The 19,809-nt window shown below is 42.6% G+C and overlaps 1 protein-coding gene across 1 annotated transcript in view; it reads left to right on the top strand.

Annotated features, from left to right (window-relative positions):
• The window catches only part of LOC137880902 (NT-3 growth factor receptor-like), a 189,845-nt gene that overhangs the window by 163,306 nt on the left and 6,730 nt on the right, over positions 1-19,809 (top strand). The window contains exons 15-17 of the mRNA XM_068722473.1: positions 3,848-4,020; positions 10,569-10,812; positions 16,199-16,357. Coding sequence (XP_068578574.1) covers positions 3,848-4,020; positions 10,569-10,812; positions 16,199-16,357 — 576 coding nt within the window. The remainder of the gene's footprint in view (positions 1-3,847; positions 4,021-10,568; positions 10,813-16,198; positions 16,358-19,809) is intronic.

Consider the following 19,809-nt stretch of genomic DNA (forward strand, 5'->3'; position numbering starts at 1 on the left):
TCATTAAAGCTGCCATATGGATATTATGGCATGGATTGGATTATTAACATGACATATGTCGAAGACAGAGAATCTGTTGTAAGCACCGCAGCAGTTATTAATGGAAACATGGCCGCCACATTGACCTGCAGCAGACAGGTGCTAGTCTTAGAGAGGATATAGGGGGATTACAGCTGCAGCCTTTTTAATCCCGCAGGATTTATTGCCCTTTGCAGCATTATGCTATTTTTTACCATCTCTACAACCAGCCAGCCCAATCTCACACACACACACACACACACACACACACACACACACACACACACACACACACACACACACACACACACACACAGTCTGTCTCGCACAAACTCTTTGTCTTTGTCAGGATGGGTTTTCATCTAGGACGTGGTTCTGCATAGACGTTTCTGCTGAGTCACATGATGCAGGACAGGTGAAAAGGCTGTTTGTGTGTGGACTGCATTGTTGTTTTCTGTAGTTTTACAATACATGATCTACAGCACTAATATATGCATAATGAGTCAACTGTTGTCTTTTGGCACATAAATTATACTGGTTGTATTGTATACACAACACGGTGTGCTTCATAAGACAGTGTGCATGGCTACTATACTTATGGGAAATGCCTGTAGACCAGTATCCTAAGAATCACGTACATTTTGGACAAATTTGCACCTCACAATTGAACTCCAGTGTGAATGTTCTGTGTCAGTGCAGGAACTCGTGGACCATTCATGAAGTCAAAAACAAAGGCTGCTCTTTTCTTAATCAAAACCACAATCGTTTCCTGACCTTAGCCTTCAATAAGTTGCCACGTGCAGATCTCGTAAAGAGTTTGATTTAGAGTGTGAAAATGTTACCAAACGTTTACTGAAACTTGCATACCTAACACCAGTGACGTAACAAACATACCAAACCACGACCTTTTCCTAACCCTAACCATGTAAGTAAACCTAAAATGTATTTAACTGAAGTTTATTTTGAAAAGACACCATGCATCTAAGGAGCCAACAGACACACCGTCCCTGACACGTCCAAAACGGACACTAGAGGGGAACCTAGAGCGTCATAGTTTGAAGCATAGCACTGGCCAAGCCTGTTATACATATTTAGAAGTTAGACGCCACCACAGTAATGGCATCCCGTTTACTTTTGCTTGCAACCTGGATGAGTCTATATAGACTTCCTGTTATAGTGAGGTTAGGCCTAGGCCAATCTCAAATGTGTCTCCTTGTATTTGTTTGACAAAAAGGTTCAGGAAGCCATCTCTTCATCAATTAAAGTCTTCGAGCCGCGGTGCACTCATCAATATGAAGAACATGTGTATGCTGTGATATTTATGCAAATGTCCTTCGTATGTTTATGCATGACAGGTTAATTAGTATTTCTGAAAGTGGTGTCACAGGTCATTTCCTTTCTAAGGACCAATGAAGGGCAGGCCAATCCCACCTCTAATTCAACCAGTAATTATACCAGCTATAATATGTACTGGCTGCCAAGCATTATGGGAAAGCAGAGTCCTTCCATCTCCTCTGCAGCTATCATGGTGTGCAGACTGCCGGAACGCCCAAATTGAAGGCATCGTACCTGATCATAATTGAGCCCCTTTCTGACTGGAACCAGACTGAATGTCTCCTCAGAGGGTCCCTCGGCAGGTTGCTATTACCCAGTTGAAGTGCAGGGAAATGTTCGTGGAACAGCTGTCGTGTTTGTCTTTTTGTTCCGTCTGAAAACCTAAAGGAGGTCTAATGACAGAGAGTAAAGTGTTCATGCAGTCGGCTGCAGGAAGGCCTTCTGTCGGTGTGCCAGGGAAGGGTTGTCAGAGGGTCGGTTAAGGACTGATCCGATCGCCTGCCGGGCTCATTGAAGAACCATTAACACATGCATGCAGCTCTGCCAAACCTTTGTGAGTGAAGGGACGGTAGTGGGGTGACTGTGTAAAGCTGCACCTGATGGACAAAATGGTGAATTGTTTGTGGTTGTGGTTTATTGTAACTTTGGACAGACTATGTGTTTGTAGTTTTATTTGTCCTGTCTGTGACAGTAACACTGTACTCAACAGGGGGCGAGTCAATCATGAGATGCAGTGTTAATATGCATTTATAAAGCATATATTAACATAGTCCCACACCATTAGTGCATATCTAAATCATATAAATCATCCACTTTATAAAGGATGTTATTAATCATCTACAACTCCTTAATAATTCATTTGTAATATATATATATAATACTTAATTTACAAATGGAGAATCCATCATTTATAAAGTATGAAAACACAATCACCAAACACGTAATAGACAAGCTTATTAATCAAGAATAAAACATTTATAATTGTTGTTATAAATTGTATACTAATGAGTGTTAACGTAGGAAATAAATGATGAATTAAGTGTATACTCATACTTATTTACTCGGCGTGTAGTTTTTATAAAGTGTTACCATAATTGTAATAATTGTATGTAATATTCTGGGAACTGTGGATCCAATGTTTTCATTACATTTAGAATCTATAATTAATGTAAAAAAATGAAAAAATAAACACATTTCACCCCCCATCATTTACATTGAAAGTGCGTTAGGAAGGGATCTTTTAATGGCCAGCCTGAACCGGAGGAAAACACATTTCCTTCAACAGTACAATGGATCCTAGCCCCGATCCACACACTGAGTCACGTCAGTGCATTTGAAATATTTGTTTTAATTCTGGCCTTTACACAAATCAAATACACATACATTTGCAAAAGTTGCACTTGTGTAATAAGAGGTTTGGAGGTTTGAATCGATTCCTTCAGGCGGAGGACCGACTACCAGGACGTCATTGCAACGTGTCCTCATATAACGACTTCATCTTTTTCGTGCGTTTTCCAATAACACGTGTCGATTTCCGCTCATAATATGCGTACGGTCTTTTCAAAATAAACTTCCGTCTTCACAGGAACAGGATAGCGACCAGACGGGGACACTAAAATTCACTGTGAACGCCGCGTTCACACTCACTTTTGGCTCACAGTTGATCTTGAGTAATGAACAGTAACCAATGAGCAGCTGTACTGAAGCTGATGGGGAGTAAACAGAACGGCCCGCTGAGCTATGGCTAACCCTACGGTTCCATCATCTCCCATAGAGACAGCATCACACCAACCGAGTTAAACAAGTGGTCGGCTTCATATTTCTATCACTAAACCATGATCTTTTGATAAGCCTAACCAAGTAGTTTTGTGTTGCCTTAACCTAAAGTTATTTTAGTTGTTAGTTGTTTTGATAGGGGCAGTTTGGCCCACCTCAAACCACCTTGGGGGGTGGGCAGTTGGATTTCAATCCATCCTGAATGCAATTGGAAGGCTTTTACAGCTTCTTCTTTGGGATCAAAGCCTGCACTGTTAACCAGCCTTCAATCCAGACACCCTGGTTGTGATTACCAGATCCACTGATCCAGGTGCGGTATGAAGTTTAGTGCTGAAAATGGCTGAATGTTCTCCCTCCAAACCTCTTCGAACTCTCAGTTCTCTTTGTCAACTTTTCTGGTAACTGCATTGCACTTCTCGTTGTAACGGACCGACACACGGACCTGTGACGACACATGCTGGGAACACAGGCGGCTCCGATTGGTCGAGCTGCATCCCATGTGTGCACCAATGAGAAACAGGGTCCGGTACCTGAAATAGAGCCGAGATCTATTGTATCTTCCTCATGATCTACTTTATTTTACAGATTCTAGTGCCACATTTGTTTGTCTATTATGCAACTTAGGTCCAAGTCTGAAGGAAGGTGTCATGTATCACCTATCGCAGCTGGAAGGAAAAACAAGAGATATCTCTCTCTCTCTCTCCCTCTCTCCATATAGACGCTGAAGGACCCCACTCTTGCAGCCAGGAAGGATTTCCAGCGCGAGGCCGAGTTGCTGACCAACCTGCAGCACGAGCACATAGTGAAGTTCTACGGGGTGTGCGTGGACGGAGACCCCCTCATCATGGTCTTTGAGTACATGAAGCACGGGGATCTCAATAAGTTTCTCAGGTGAGCTCGGCAGACAGGCAACACTTGGTGGTGTGAGTGGCGACAGTGGCAGCTTGTAATTGCCAGTGGCGGAAGGGCTGGAAGTGAAACTGAGCAATTTCATATTTTCTTTCGTCCCGACACGAAATGTTCCATTTTCATTGTGGAAACCAAGATGTTTTACGCATAGTATGTGAGGATTAAGTACATATTAAGGGTGTTAAGCGATGTGAAATACCCCGTACAACACATTGGTTTTATAAGGATAAGGCCTTAATGGGAGTTACCAGTGGTTTTACACAATAACAACTTTCAATACTGACAACCATTTCCAAATTCATGCTAGCGGCTAGATTCCAGGGGCCAGTGGTTCCAGCTCATGTTACTTGATTTTGGAGTTTGAATGGTTTTACAATGGTGGAGTGATCTGTGATCCCCTCCCGGTGGTGCGGTCACATGCTGAAGAGACTTTCTGATGACAGACGTGATTCAGCCGCCACATAGCGTTGCATTCGTACGTCGGGAGATCCGCGGTTTAATGTTCGGCTCCTCCAGTCTGCGTATCGAAGTGTCCCTTGGGCAAGACACTGACTGGTGAATGACAGTATAGAGGCCTGATTGGCAGTTGGCACCTTGCATGGGGTATGAATGTGTGTGTGTGTGTGTGTGTGTGTGTGTGTGTGTGTGTGTGTGTGTGTGTGTGTGTGTGTGTGTGTGTGTGTGTGTGTGAATTAATGACATGGGTGCTTCTCTCCAAGAATATGGTGTCGCACTCTATGCTGAAAAAGTGAAGAGTGAAAAAGTTAGAGGCAGAGAGATGAGTTCAAACCCTTCCTAAGTTCTCAACTCCACACAGCTGACCGATCACATGGCTCAGGCAACAGCCGCAAGCAGTTACCAGAGAAATATCCAGAAGCTTCCCTCTTACCGCATATTATTTTAGCTGAGGGTAATAATGTTAAACCATCTTTTGATGTGAACATCACAAAATAAACAGATTGAAATATGTACAGCCCACTGCCCCAATGCCACTGGTTAAAGAAGTAGTCCTTTACTTTAAGGATCATTTCGGTTTATTACAACTTGTTTTGTTTTTTGTAGCTCTGGCTTTTGGTTCTATTGGCTGTAGCATTATGCTCAACAGAGTAACTGCTGAGATCAGGCCACACTTTTTATTTTCAGATGGTTCAACAGACATGAGCAGTCAGAACCTCTCTGACATCAGTTTACAGCTCCTCACCCTGCTGCAACGCTTTCTGTTTGACCTCCAAATAACAATCTGGTTAAATGTCAGCTTTTAACCAACAAATACAAAGTTTTAACAAACTGGAGTTGTCCTGAGAATACAAGTAGTAGTACCACAATGTAAAAATATCCATTGCAAAAAAGTCCTCCAAGATATTTACTTAATCTACATAACTAGAAGGCTATTCTAATCATGTTCAAGTGTTTGTTGTTGTAATACTAATTTTGGCCACAAGAGGCTGAAGTGCAACACTACCACATAATCTAAATGAGACTAAAAGCATTCTTTTGTTTTTCTTTCAGGTGAGTTTAATTTACATAACTTGTAAGCACACAATATGTGTAATTTGTGTTTAGCAAGGAGAAGTAAAAATTCACCTTGATTATGTTTGTCCTATTCAGAACATGGGGTGGGGGTGGAACTTCAGCCTCTTGTGGCCGAAATGAGAGTTACAACAACGAGCGAAAAAGAATCCTGACCAAAACCCAAACTGTTTCACCTGTTTTAACCGATGAAAAACAAAACAGAAGGAACTCAGGGAAATTATTATTTCATTTCACCTTTTTCACAGACGAAAACATGAGAAACTTAGAATGATTATCCTTTTCATAAATGCAGGAGAAGAAACTATTTACATCAGACTTAGAGACTTTTGGGTACCTGTGACAATGTATCATATTTCCCAATCGCATATTGGTCATGTGATCATATATTTTCTTTGAAAAAGTACAGTAACTACTAACAAAATTGCCAATTAAATGTAGTGGAACAAGACATTATTTAAAAACATCAATTGTACTTAGGACAGTACTTTAGTGAAATACTAAAACAAACTGATGTGTAGGCATTATTTACTGAAGCTAATGTAAGTAAACATAAACATAACCATCAATTCTTGACCCTGAAAACACAAAATAAAAACAAAGTGAAGATGTGAAGCTTGAGGTAAGATGTTCTGCTTGTTAGATCTCCAACAGTGTATGATATTTATTCATATTTAATGTTTTGTCTGGGCATTGTGAATGTACACACTCAGTAGTTAAATGTAGTAAAAAGTGCTATATGTCCATATTGTTTTCCATTAATACAATCATTGAATTAATGGACAATGTGCTTTGTTACCATCCACCACCGTCTCCATACTTAGTGAGCGCTGCCTCACGAGTGTTAGATCTTCCTTCCTCGGTGCGTCCTCCTCACCGGTCACCGGTCACCGGTCTTGAGTTTGGGCCTTGACCTTGTTTTACTGTTCTGTGGTATTTCAGACCAGCGATCAAACGTTCCCTCATCAGTACTCAGAGTAGAACAGGTCCACAGAGGTCGACCCGAGCGTGCTCACAGAGAGCCGTGTCCCAGCTCGTAGTGATGGATGGGCCCGTCTCCATGAACAACTGAAAGGTTGAAGCCTTAGTTTGAACCTCATCACTGGACTACAACCCCCCCCCCTGTTCCTCTAGACCCTTACGTTCCTTCTCTGCAGGTAAAACCCCCTCGCCGACTCCTGCCAGGCTGTTTATGAAAAATGTTTTTTAGTGAGCTTCCTGTTATGAAGTCGTAAATATAAATGACAGACTCCTTTTCCGCCATCAAGTATGTTGAGCGCGGTCGGCGTGCCCCGCTGCAGAGCCTTGTTAGAGCCGCGTCGTACTAGTTCAAGTGCGACCCACGGTGATTGATGAATGAGCCCGTCTGACGGAGTGACAGGCTGACAGCGGGAACTGTTCCACTCGGAGCATTATGTAAAACTGTGTCAGCCTTAAGTAAGGAACAGTGTGGAGCCGCTCCAGCCGTTACATGGCGATTGATGGCTGAGATGTAGAAAACAGACGGATGCTGGTGCATCCTTGGTGTAAATAAGTGTGCTTTCAATCTCACCAACAGTTTGGTCCAATGCAAGGAAAACAGAATGTATTGATGGCAAATAGCCACCAGATTTGCTTTGTGTGTATATATATATATATATATATATATATATATATATATACATACTGTATATATATAATAAATAAATAAATAAATAACTTAACCTAACTTTTCCTCTGACTCCACTGTGTTGGTCAAACTATTCTCTTACAGATATACAAATCTAATGGGCACATTAGCATTACATGTATTGAGCAAATTCATGCTCACCAGAGGATGAACTCAATGATCTTTCACTGAGCACCCTTCTCAATCAAACAAACGTCAATTTTGCACAAATTAAATCTTTGAGTATAGTTGATTGATCCCGAAATGAAATGTGTACATTAGAGTTGCCCTTATAAAGAAATATAAGGGAACAAATGAATGAAACCACTATGTAAAGTAGAAATAAATGTCAAATAAAATGTGAATTATAATACAATATACATAATGCTGCAAAATATGACACAATACTGCCCGGCTCAACCTGCTCTGTGCATCAAAACTAGACTTCTTTTAGCAGAGCAGAGCCGAGAGTAAAAAAGAAAAAGTGTTTACTTTTTGAATAATCGACTAAACCTGAAACCTTTTACTTAACCACTCATAGGATGCAGGAAGCCTCGTCTCTGGTCTCTGTTTACCCACCATGCACCACACACACACACACACACACACACACACACACACACACACACACACACACACACACACACACACACACACACACACACACACACACACACACACACACACACACACACACCTCGTGATCCGTTGCTAATAGTTTATTCTTCCTTTCTCCTCGGGTCCTTTCCTCACTTATCTCCTGACAAGGAGGTCCCAAGCCGAGTCCGACTCTGCAGCCCCTCTCTACCTGCAGCTGCTCTGGATAAAAGCACAAGCTAAATGCCCAAATTGTAAATTGCGGTTGGTAAGCTAATGAGCTGCATTATGTCTGCTGTGATTAGATGTTATTGGCTCCCAGGATGCTTTGCCCCGCAGAATAGAACATTGGTACTTAGTCCGCCGCCAGGAAGCAAAGTCTACCAGTGCTTATGTGTGACTCTCACTGTGTGTGTGTGTGTGTGTGTGTGTGTGTGTGTGTGTGTGTGTGTTGCACACGCATGCTTGTATGGGACAGCGTTTCAGCGAGTCTCTTTGTGCCTCCGATGCTAATTTTGACTCAGTAATTGTGTTTCCATTAAAGTGCTGGCATCAATTCTTCCAGGACATACTGCTAATTTAGCCAGCACCCGTTGCCCTCCAAACCACACACACACACACACACACACACACACACACACACACACACACACACACACACACACACACACACACACACACACACACACACACACACCAAGCTGCCACTTCATTGGCATCACTTCCTCCATTAGAGACTTAAAACTCAGTGAAGCTGAAAAGACACACACACACACACACACACACACACACACACACACACACACACACACACACACACACACACACACACACACACACACACACACACACACACACACACACACACACACACACACTGACTACTGGGTACACTTTGTATCAACTAAACACAACTCACACTCTGTCCTCCCTCAGTCTCTGAACCCCATCGCTCCCTCCAAACCGGCACTGACACATTGTTGGAACGTAGCGGTGATCGCTGTGCTGCATCGGTGATGCAGAGTCACAACTCAGAAGTGTCACTGACTTCCTTTTTTTTGATGAATCATCGTGTGATGGACATTTTTGTAAATGTATGCAAATCCACTGGATCCGGATATAAATAATTAACCGTTAACCAACAGTAAGAATGTTGACAAATTAATGGGGCGGTTTGCTGGCCTGTGATCCCCCAGGGATCCCCCAGTATGAGCTGGAACATGTTGCGGGGGAGAGGGAAGTCTGGGTCAGCCTGCTGCCAACGCGACCCGACCCCAGATAAGCAGAGGAAAATGGATAGATGGATGGGACAAATTAATGCAATCAGTTAAAAATATATATTAACAAGCAAAACAAGCGAAGCAGCTCACTAAATTGAGAATGGCTGGTCCTGAGCCTGAGCCTGAAGCTGGCGTTAGCAGCAGGCGCTAACTGCCTACACTTTGAACAGCAGTTGGCAAGCAAGACTCAGGAACTTGGGTCTCGAGGAGTTGTAGCATTTATTCACCGACAAACCAACTGTACACACAGCGCACTCTTGCATGCACAGCTGTTATGTTGACACACACACACACACACACACACACACACACACACACACACACACACACACACACACACACACACACACACACACACACACACAGGCAGAAAAAGAGAATGCCAGGTGGACACAAGAGCCGACAACCTCACAAGCTGGACTACTTAATTCAGGGAGACTTACTGGAAAAGTGGCTCCACGTGTCCTCCACAACGCTATGTATGTATAACACACAACAGAGAATGTAGCGTAGAATTGAATCAGGGATTAGCATTAATGTAGCAGATACGAGCACAAATACAAATGCAGAATAATTGAGCATGGAGATGTATTGTTCCATGTGTTCCTTTGGGAAATACTCTTATCTAAAAGGATCACTTGTGTTTTTTTTTGTTTTGTTCAGGGACGTTCAGACATTCAAATTCATGAATATGAAAGATATTACTTGAAACATTCCTGTAATCCCACATCACAATACTTTTTACACAGATTCTCTATTCATTGTTGGTGGTCTTAGCTAGAAGCTGGAGGCCGTTTAGCCACTCAGCTGTGTTGCCAGGTTAGTTTGGAAATAATATTGGCACTATGACAAACTGGGCCAACATTTTTTGTCAACCCACTCGAGCAAATGTTTGGACTTAAAATGTTCTGCCACAGATTCATTTTTTTTTCGTCCATCGCTACCAAGGCAAAGACTGTAGGCAGCTCTGTTTTATTAGTCTTCACACATTTCAATGTATGATTTACGTTAATGTAACAAATGAAAAACTAGTTTCCCCCTGGGGATGAATAAAGTATCTATATAGCCATCTATCTAGATGTTAACACTACAAATAAAAACTATATCTCATTCAAATATTTACTTCTCAATTGCAACTGCAGGAGGGACATGAATGGATCACAGGCCACTGTGAATCACCTATCTCAACACGTTTCAAGGGTCTACAAGATCATGTTCATACTATACCAAAATGACTTGAAACAATGGCTGCCGAAAGGAAGGAAATCAAATTGGTGATATGTAGGCCAGCAGTTGTGCAATGTGCACAATTTGGATTTAATGAGCTACAACGTGCAAAAGCAGCAGTGTGCCTCTTCACTGCAAAAACGCTAAGCTACATGACACCGGCTGACGTTAGGGTTGTCTCGCATGTCAAACGTTTGATTGTGAGAGATTTCCTGAGCTCCTAACTCACTCTGTACCTTCCTCCTCAGAGCCCACGGGCCAGACGCCATGATCCTGGTGGATGGACAGCCTCTGCAGACCAACGGGGAGCTGGGTCTGTCCCAGATGCTTCACATAGCCAGTCAGATCGCAGCTGGGATGATCTACTTGGCGTCGCAACACTTTGTGCACCGCGATCTGGCAACCAGGAACTGCCTGGTTGGGAACGGACTTCTGGTGAAAATAGGAGACTTTGGCATGTCTAGAGACATTTACAGCACAGATTATTACAGGGTAAGAGACTTTTGTTTCATGCAAACACACCTTTTTCTTTTCTCCCCATGTATTTACCCCAATTGAAAAAGTAATTGCGGTACACAGTATGCATGTCTCATTCACACAGGGCCAATTTTAGGCAATGGAATGAACTAAGCGCATCCCTGCTCCCAGAAGATTAACCTGTTCATCTTGGGATACTGTGTTCCCTCTGATGTCAGCCTCAGAATAAGATGTCAACTTTCACAAATTTGCACGCTGAATATATTCAAATTTATACTGTGGCCACTGACACAACAAAGTTTGATTGCTAAATGAAAGTGCCAGTGTCAAACTGTAGGAAAAGACAGCAGCAGTAAGGCTTAGCTCAAGAGCTTGGTGCTAGGGTTATTTGTGCAACCAAAAATAGCTTCTCAGTGAGAACCAAACAGTCAATTTTAATTGTGTGTGATATTTGTGAACCTGGACGTCCAAAGCCGACCCGTTGTAACTGCCAACCGTGCCGCTCAGCGTCTGACATCAACGTAACCCAGGCACCCTTAAGTGTCCGTATGAGATTAACCAGGCTTCTCCATTTTAAACCCATCCATACCCCATACTGGTCAGAGCAGCTGACGTAGTATAGCGGGAGAAAAGCTCCGTGTGGCGGATTGCAGCTGTGAACGGATGGGTCAAAACGCTCAAAGACGTTCAACAAGGACGCCGCTGTTCGTGTCCCATTGACATATTTTAGTTTGGTAATGCAAGATTCGTGCTTAACTAATGCCAGTTATGTTAAAAAAGGTAAACATTTTACCAAACAAAAGTAGGACACTTATTTTAAGCCAAACCACAACATTTTCCTAAGTCTAACCAGGTACTTTTGTGGCCTAAACCTAACTAAGTCATTTTGTTGCTGGGAGTTTATTTTGAAAAAACGTAAAAGGCTGAAACTAAGTTTGAAGTTACTTTAGAAAAGACACCATGCATGCAACGAGCAGTAACGAGCGGAAACGGACACGCGACACATACAGTATATAGTTCCTTGACCTTTATTGGATGCCTTCTTCACCATCCAATACATGTGTTGTGCTTTTGGTAGATGTAGCGGAACATGACATCACCCATCCAGACTCACCTTTGGAGGTTTTCATTGTGGTTTTGGACCATCTAAGTTTTGTTCTCAACATGTCAGCAGTGGACAGATGGAGGATGGACATCTGATTGGTACCAGTGTGCCATAGCTGTGGGAAAGGAGGCTGCTATAACTTAAATGGCCATCCCATTATGAGTAACTTTGTAGCTTCTCTAAATGATTCAGCCTGCAGCTGTTTTTTTAAGGATTTGTAATGTTTTAATGAGCCCTGGATGAGATGTTGAAAACGATCATGTGGGTCCCAGATAGAGAAACCGCCTGTTACGTCTCCTTCCTGTGCAGAAGAGGTTTGTCTTCATAGACGCTTGTACCAGCGGCTCACAGGGATTTTCAGGAGACTCTCTCAGCACGTTAATTGGCATGGTGGGAAATAATTTGTATTTGGCAGTAAATGTCAATGACTCCATCGAGTCCCATCCCCCTAAGTAGCTTCTGTGGACTGCTTTCTTTTTAATGGCTGCTCCGATGTCTCAGCGGGGCCCAGTGGTAGACAGCAGCAGCAGCGACGGCCAACTGACTCTCTTTAAATCTTTACCCTTATCAGCAGTGAACTTCTTCACTCCCTTGTGTACACTCACCGACCTTCACCTCAATGCAGCACAATGTTGTTTAGGTTGAATGTGTTGTTAGTTAGTACTTGGGAAAAGTTAGTACTTTTGTTTTAGAACTGATGACCGTGAATTAAGATTGTATCGACCCAGTAGTAGAGGTGGAATGCTGCCCTTTATTTCTGTGGGGCACGTGGCTAGGCGTTACACAGTGCACCTTGGCCTACCTAAGCTTAGAGAAACATCTCGGTTTGGGTCGCAGGACCTTCGTCGTCTTGGTTACAATAATAAACAACTTCCACAATTTCCTGTTTTTATTGGTATTTTTTAAATTGAGTTAATCTCCTGGCAAGTAAGCCAATAATGTCCTTTTCCAGACACAAGGGCCACATGTCCTCCCAGCTGTACTCCGTCTGAGAGGACAGAATGACTGGCTGATTAACATGCGTCCGCTGTCTACAATTCAAACTCAGACAGCCAACGGGACAGAGGATATCATTCCCCCAGAGTGATCCTCCTCCCTGTGCAGATTGTTCGCCTGCAGTCAAATAGAACTCTGGGAACTCTGTCTACAGCTCAGACTGAGCAGATTGCACCGAAGCATGCAGGACTTCAGGGTCAGATGGAGTACCAGCGTCTCTGCGCTGCATGCTCACAGCTGTACCCGGCTTCCGGCTACAAAACCAAAGCTGCAGTGCATATATCTCCATCTACCTCTACCCTTATGGCAGCTCAGTCTTGAAATATTGTTCTGAATATTGATGCTTTACCTACTTAAATTGTGAAGAAAGTCAATCACAATTTCAACGAACCCAAGGTGACTTCTTCCTGTTTCTTTGTCTTCTTTGACAAACATAGATATTGAGTTTACAGTCACATAAAAAAAAATGTAGAAGCTGGAACCAGAGAATGATTAAAGTCAGGCCAGCTCTTGGCCCGAGGCTAGCAGTAACCCTGGGCTTGAACACGAAGCCTGAGAACATGAAGCCTTTGAACGAATGCGATTAATGCAGAGCATTTAAAATCTACGGAAAAGTGCTGTCCCAGAATCATCTTCTGGAAAGACAGGTAGAAAATAATCAAGCTTTTTTCTCTCTCTATTCAAGAGAGTGGACTCAATTTGAACTCCTCAATTTGAGAGCATGACAAAATGATTTCAGGGTTCAGGTTTTGTCGTGCTTTCCCTCAGAACGATGCGATCACATCAGACACGACGCCACATCAGGCCAGGGGTGCAACGTTGGGGGCATCAGCCATGCTCACTGTTTGAAATGGGATTACAGAACCAGCCCTCCAGCTTCATAGCTTTGTTAATTGTCTTCACGAGCAACGTATCCTCAGACAACGGTATGCATGCCATCTTACAAAAAGTTCTCTTGCGAATGTCCAGCAACACCTGAGTGCGCCTGGGCAAGCCCTCACAGTGCAGAAAACTAATCAGGTTTAGGAAAAGATTGTGGTTTGGCTTAAAATAAGTACATTTGTTACGTAACTTCCGTTCGGAGTTAATTACAGAAGTTACGTAACAAAAGTAGTTACGCAGGTTACGCAACAAAAGTACGTTAAAATAAGTCAATGTTGACCAACAGCGATCTCCGGGGTGAAAGTTGTGTGTTAGTTACTTAACTTACGTCACAAACTAAAGTAGTTATGTAAGTTAAGCAAAAGTAAGTTAGAATAAGTCCATAATAACTTTTGTGTGTCTTTGACCAATCCATCCACCCCTATTTTGTCTCTCTTCATACTACATCCCCCTGACTTCCTCGGCGGCCGCCCTGCACACCCTGCTCACCATTAAGTGGGTTGTATCCAAATTTGTATTGCATTACTTTTTGTAGGTATAAGTCCAAACAGTGAATGAGAACAGCCAGCAATGAGCCATGATAGTGAGTCAGCATGCACGAGACCAGAGTCCTAGTACTGGGACGCAGCCACCATTATTTTAATAATTACCCAGCTATGGAAGAGCACCTGCTGGACTATGACTATTGAGCTATGTATTATAGTTAAAATATGGATTATTGTAACACAGTGAGCTTATGGATCATCAGACATTCTGAATGTTAGACAACTACTCGTCACCATTGCAACACACGACGGGTTAAATGTCCAATGTAAAGCACAAACTTCTGACAGCACTCTCTCTAGTTTATAGGGGTGTGTTTATATCCACCACCAAAACTTAGTCATTAATTAAGCAAAATCAAAGCACGGTGATGTCATGTGGTTGGGCTGCCACTCTTCATTCACTCCAATAATGATTGATGGTGACTGATGATAACTTCTGTTGACAAAAGTGAAATACTGCAGAAGCATTATCTTCATGGAAATGGATTAAATGAAGATGCAGCTTCACCCCTTGGATTTCTCATGCCTGGAACAATTCTGCAAGTATTCAAGTCAGTGTATGTTAATGATGAGAGAGAACAGGTTACACACAGTAATGATCACTAATAACAGACTCAATTAAAGTTGTAAAAGTGCTCATTGAATATTGAAGAAATGACTAATTTATGATGGAGAAACGAGTAAAGGATGGCAGGATAGGAGGAAGAGGTGACGGGGAATCAGACAGAGGAGGGAGGAGGGGTGCAGGAAGGTCGATTAGTCAGCGGCACACTGGAGGTCATTCATTATGTGAGTCGTGATTAGGAGGCACATATTTGACTAAATTAGTCAAGCTGCTTTATGATTTCACAGCAGTTGGAGAGCAGGCAGGAGCAGATGAATAATGATTCAGTCCGTCTGATGTACACGCTGTCGGATAATAGAGAAGATATTCTTCTCATATCCTCACCATTACTCATGTCTGATTAGAGGAAAAGTCCACCCAATGACAGAATCCACAGGAAGTGACCTGCTGTATGATAGAACTCAGTAGAACTCAGGAGGCTGTATTGGGTTTGTATTGGATCCTCATTATCAGCATTGTGCGTAGAGTTTTGTATTCACAAACTAATAGTGAAATGCCACAGGGTCCATGATTTGTAGCTGCAGAGAACAGTGCTTTTAAAATGTCACTGGTCACTGTTTCGCTTTATACAGTTTTAAGAATGTTAACTGTGAATGTAACTTCTAGAAGTTCACTAAAACTCTGCTAGAATCACGCATATGAACTGCATGCTTGTTCTAAGTAGGTCAGTGCACGTGGAGCGATAGCTTGGCCACCAGAAGTGCAGCCAAATGGGCGTGGCTTCTATGGATGGATTGGTCTGGACCTACGGAATACGGGACACAAAGAACAGTTTAACTGCAGCCATGACGTTGGCCTCAAAACAAAGCAGTAGCATACAAACATCATTTTGAGAAGACAGGGTTGGACGTCCACCCAAACACATTTTGGGAAACAATAGGCACTATTTGTACCTTTGGTTAGCGGTAAAGAGATCAGGTCAGTTATTTTGATGAATACAGTTTGTTTTTCCAGAAAAATGTAATAAAATGGAATTTTCCATTATAAATCCCAAAGTTGATTCCAGATTGTAAACCTGGGATTGTCAATATATAATATTTGCTTGTGACTTGCAAAATAATGGCATTGTATGAGCAAGTGACCACATGTAAGTTTGACTAATTTGTGTGTGTCCCTCAATAATTGTGGCGTTTCAATGATGGCGAAATCATCCCCCAAAGGCATCAAGGGTAAGATATTCATCATACACTTTATCATACTCATTTCACGCTCATCTCTAAAACCTCTTTCTTCTATGTGTGTGTTCAGGTGGGAGGTCACACCATGCTGCCTATCCGCTGGATGCCTCCAGAGAGCATCATGTACAGGAAGTTCACCACAGAGAGTGACGTTTGGAGCTTCGGAGTCATCCTCTGGGAGATCTTCACTTACGGCAAACAGCCGTGGTTCCAGCTCGCCAATAATGAGGTACTGTATCTGATCTTATGTACAAACTGCATGCGGTGTCAGGGTTATGGGAAAGACTGGTAGGGGATGGACCCAAGCGCAGAGAGATGCGGGAGCAGAAGGATTTGTGAGATGAGAATTTAATGAGAAAAGAAAAAATGTCCAAAGTCAAACTGGCAAGTCCAACAAACATGAAAGAAAAAGGGATGAGGATACCAAAAACAATCAGGAGACCAACACAGGGACCATACCATGAATGGTCTTATACAGGTAGACCAGAGCACAGCAGACCAGGTTACGCAACAGACGACCAGAGACAGGGACACACAGGGTTTAAATACACTGGGAGGGTGCTTATGACGAGACACAGCAGGGTTCAATTAAGGGCGGGGCAGACAATCACAGAGGCGGGAAACGGACAAGGACAGGAAGTGAACACAGAACACAAGAGGCAGGGATGTCAAAATAAAACGGTAGAAACAATTAAACACAACCTAACATGTGGTAGAAGTCTGTTTTAAGTCATGTATGACTTTTATTGCCAGAGCTCCCATACAGTGCTGTCCAACTGACAAAAACCAGGTATCAAGAGATGAGTTATAGCTCAGCAGTGCAGAAAGACTACTTCCTGTTCCTGGTACTAGTTCCTTCATCCTCAAGAGCACATTAAGGTGCATGGACTCTCGGCCTCTACAGTCGTTCAGATGTTTATTTTATCACCATGCCAAATGCAGCAACAATAGAGTTGGCATTCACATTGTACCTGAACAACGAGTTTCTTACCCTGTTGGTGGGGGGGGGGGGGGGGGGGGGGGGGGGGATATGCTCCAACAGTGGCAGCTTGCTCGTCCTCCATCTCTGAGTGAGTGTAGGTAGAGCGCTGGCATTTCCATAAGTGGGCACTTTTTGTTCAAAAAACAAAAGGATGGACCGGAGAGGCGGCAAGCTCAGCAGCTGGTGGTAGAAATTGAGTCAGTAGGTATCGATCAACAAGCCTAACTCCGCGCAGATTCATTATGGTCTGTTTGTGCTCTGGGGAAATAAAAAAGGGACTTGTGAATTGTGGCGTCCAATTCATGCGGATATCCCACGGAGATCAGCCTGACAAACAGAAATATTCTGTAGAGTATGACACACACACACAGTTGTAGAATCACATTTTTATGAGGCTTCCTTTGCAGACATCATGGGTCCCGTTCTGATATTCATGCACATCCAGGCTTCTGCTCTTTTATTGTGTCTGCCAGGCGTATGCCAGCGGGGAGATCATGCGTTCGGCCGAGTGTGTTTGTGTGTGTGCGTAACTGACGAAAATCATACAAAAGCCATTTCTTAAATTGCATCCACAATGGGCAATACAAAGGCCAGTCAAATGTAGAAATAATACTATATTAAGTAAAAAGTACAATTCTTGTGTAAGAATGTAGTTAGATCAAAGTAAAATGCATGTGTGTAAGTAAAAACAACATATGTATAACATACTCACCACTCTTGATGTAACTAATTGCTTCGTTCGTTTTGATCGCTGTTAACTGCCGTCAATGGAAACGAACACTTCCTGCAGACGTTTCTCACGTAATGAATGATTTTGCCCTCTGAGCCACTGGAAGGCTTTTAACGGGAAACATCAGCGCCAGAGTTGTTGCGCTTCGTCGCCAGTAGCTTTAAGGCGAACAACGAAGACGAGGCCGAAGCACAAGCGACCCGAAAAAGATTCAAGACAGAAGGTGCGCGAGCAGCAGAGCGCTGACGGAGTTGGTTCCGTGGAAAGCACAAAATTGAGTTCACCCACAAACAGCATCGACAGCTAATTAAAACAGATCGGAACACATGGGGACATTACCAAAATATAACTAGACAGAGCAAAAGAATGAGAAATAAGCTAACTTTCCACCTTCTCTTTCCATCACTCTGCCAATCTCTCTCAAACACACACACACACACACACACACACACACACACACACTGCGTGAGCTGCAGCAAGTCCTCGTCTCTGGAATTATCTAAAGTCACAATTTATTGAAAACAAAGATAGGTGTTGTCATTTACAAAATTCACAACATGACTTTATCCAATGATTCAACCCATGTTGGTGTTTAGTCTTTGAAAAACAACATGGTCCTGCACCTCTCCAGCTTGTACCCTTGCATACACAAGGAAGCGAGCGCCTGTAATAGTTCAGGTTGTCTTTCTGTTCCTGCTCTTAGTTCCTGGTCAAATGGCCTGAGGGAAGACATTTTCATGTGGAAAGTGTCAGTGAGGCTTTTTTTTTTTTTAAATGACTGCACAGAGAAAAACAAAGAGGAAATGAAGCTCTTGCTAAAGGTGCTGAGCATAAGGAAAACCTAATAGAGCCTATTTGACAGCAGGGAGCCCCAGATATGACTGAGCGAGTCTCACAGAGTAATATGTTAAAAACCCAGAATACAGAGAGCTCATTGTGTGTGGATTACATTGAGATAATAAATATAACAGAGCAATTTAATTGCAACAGCAACAACACTGTCTCTTTAGTCGACATACCCTCGTATGATATTTTACGAAAAGTTATTCCAGATTTCTTTTGTGCGTTCTCTTACGAATGTCCAGCAACGGGGGTCAATTTCAAAATAAATAAACTAGTTGTTCACCTCGCAGGGAACAAAAGTATTACTAGTTACGTTGAGGAAACAATCGTGGTTTGGGTTAAAATGACTACGGTTATTTAAGTACGGAAGTTACAGGACAAATAGGTCAATGTTGACCTCTGGATTCACACGGGACGTTAACCCTAACCCGGGGTAACAGTGGAGAGATGTTGGATTCATACATCCATCCCAGACCTTTACAGTCACATGGATTACATGTGAATTGATGTTGTGGAAGACATACATGTTGCAGTGATAGGAACAGTGTCTGTAACAGCCTGATTTAGTAGACCAACGGTGGATTAGGGCATTGGCTCTAGACACCAAATAGAATTCTTAATGATAAAATGACTTTCTGGTTTTGGGTGAACACTGTGTTTGACACTGAACCCAGGTTATCAGCAGAACACCTAGGTCAGCCCTGAAAACATCCAAGCTTTTCTGAGCATGTATCAAACTGACTGACATAACATAATAACTCACCCTGTGTTCAATACAGCCAATACAACATCTACACATCGCCTTCACACCCAAGTGTTGGCTAGAGTATAATATACAACAATTCTGTTCACTCTTAGACTATCCAAAGCATGGAGAGCACTTTACAAGCACAAAGCAGTCCAAATGAACTTACAATCACAATCAATAACTAGGTGAGATAGTGCACAATGAACAGTGATATATTGTTTAGTGTAGAACTGAAGCAAACATAAAAGGAATGGTGAAAAATGTAAACTTTTGTAGTATCACATTTTCAGAATACATTACGAGTCCCACAACTGTAAACTATAAATATATAATGATAGTAATACACTTAAAAATGATATATAGTCACTATTTCAACAA

This window comes from Cebidichthys violaceus, unplaced genomic scaffold (genome assembly GCF_023349555.1).
Source record: "Cebidichthys violaceus isolate CVI_PGR_0920_01 unplaced genomic scaffold, fCebVio1.0.p SCAF_3, whole genome shotgun sequence".
Taxonomy (NCBI): domain Eukaryota; kingdom Metazoa; phylum Chordata; class Actinopteri; order Perciformes; family Stichaeidae; genus Cebidichthys; species Cebidichthys violaceus.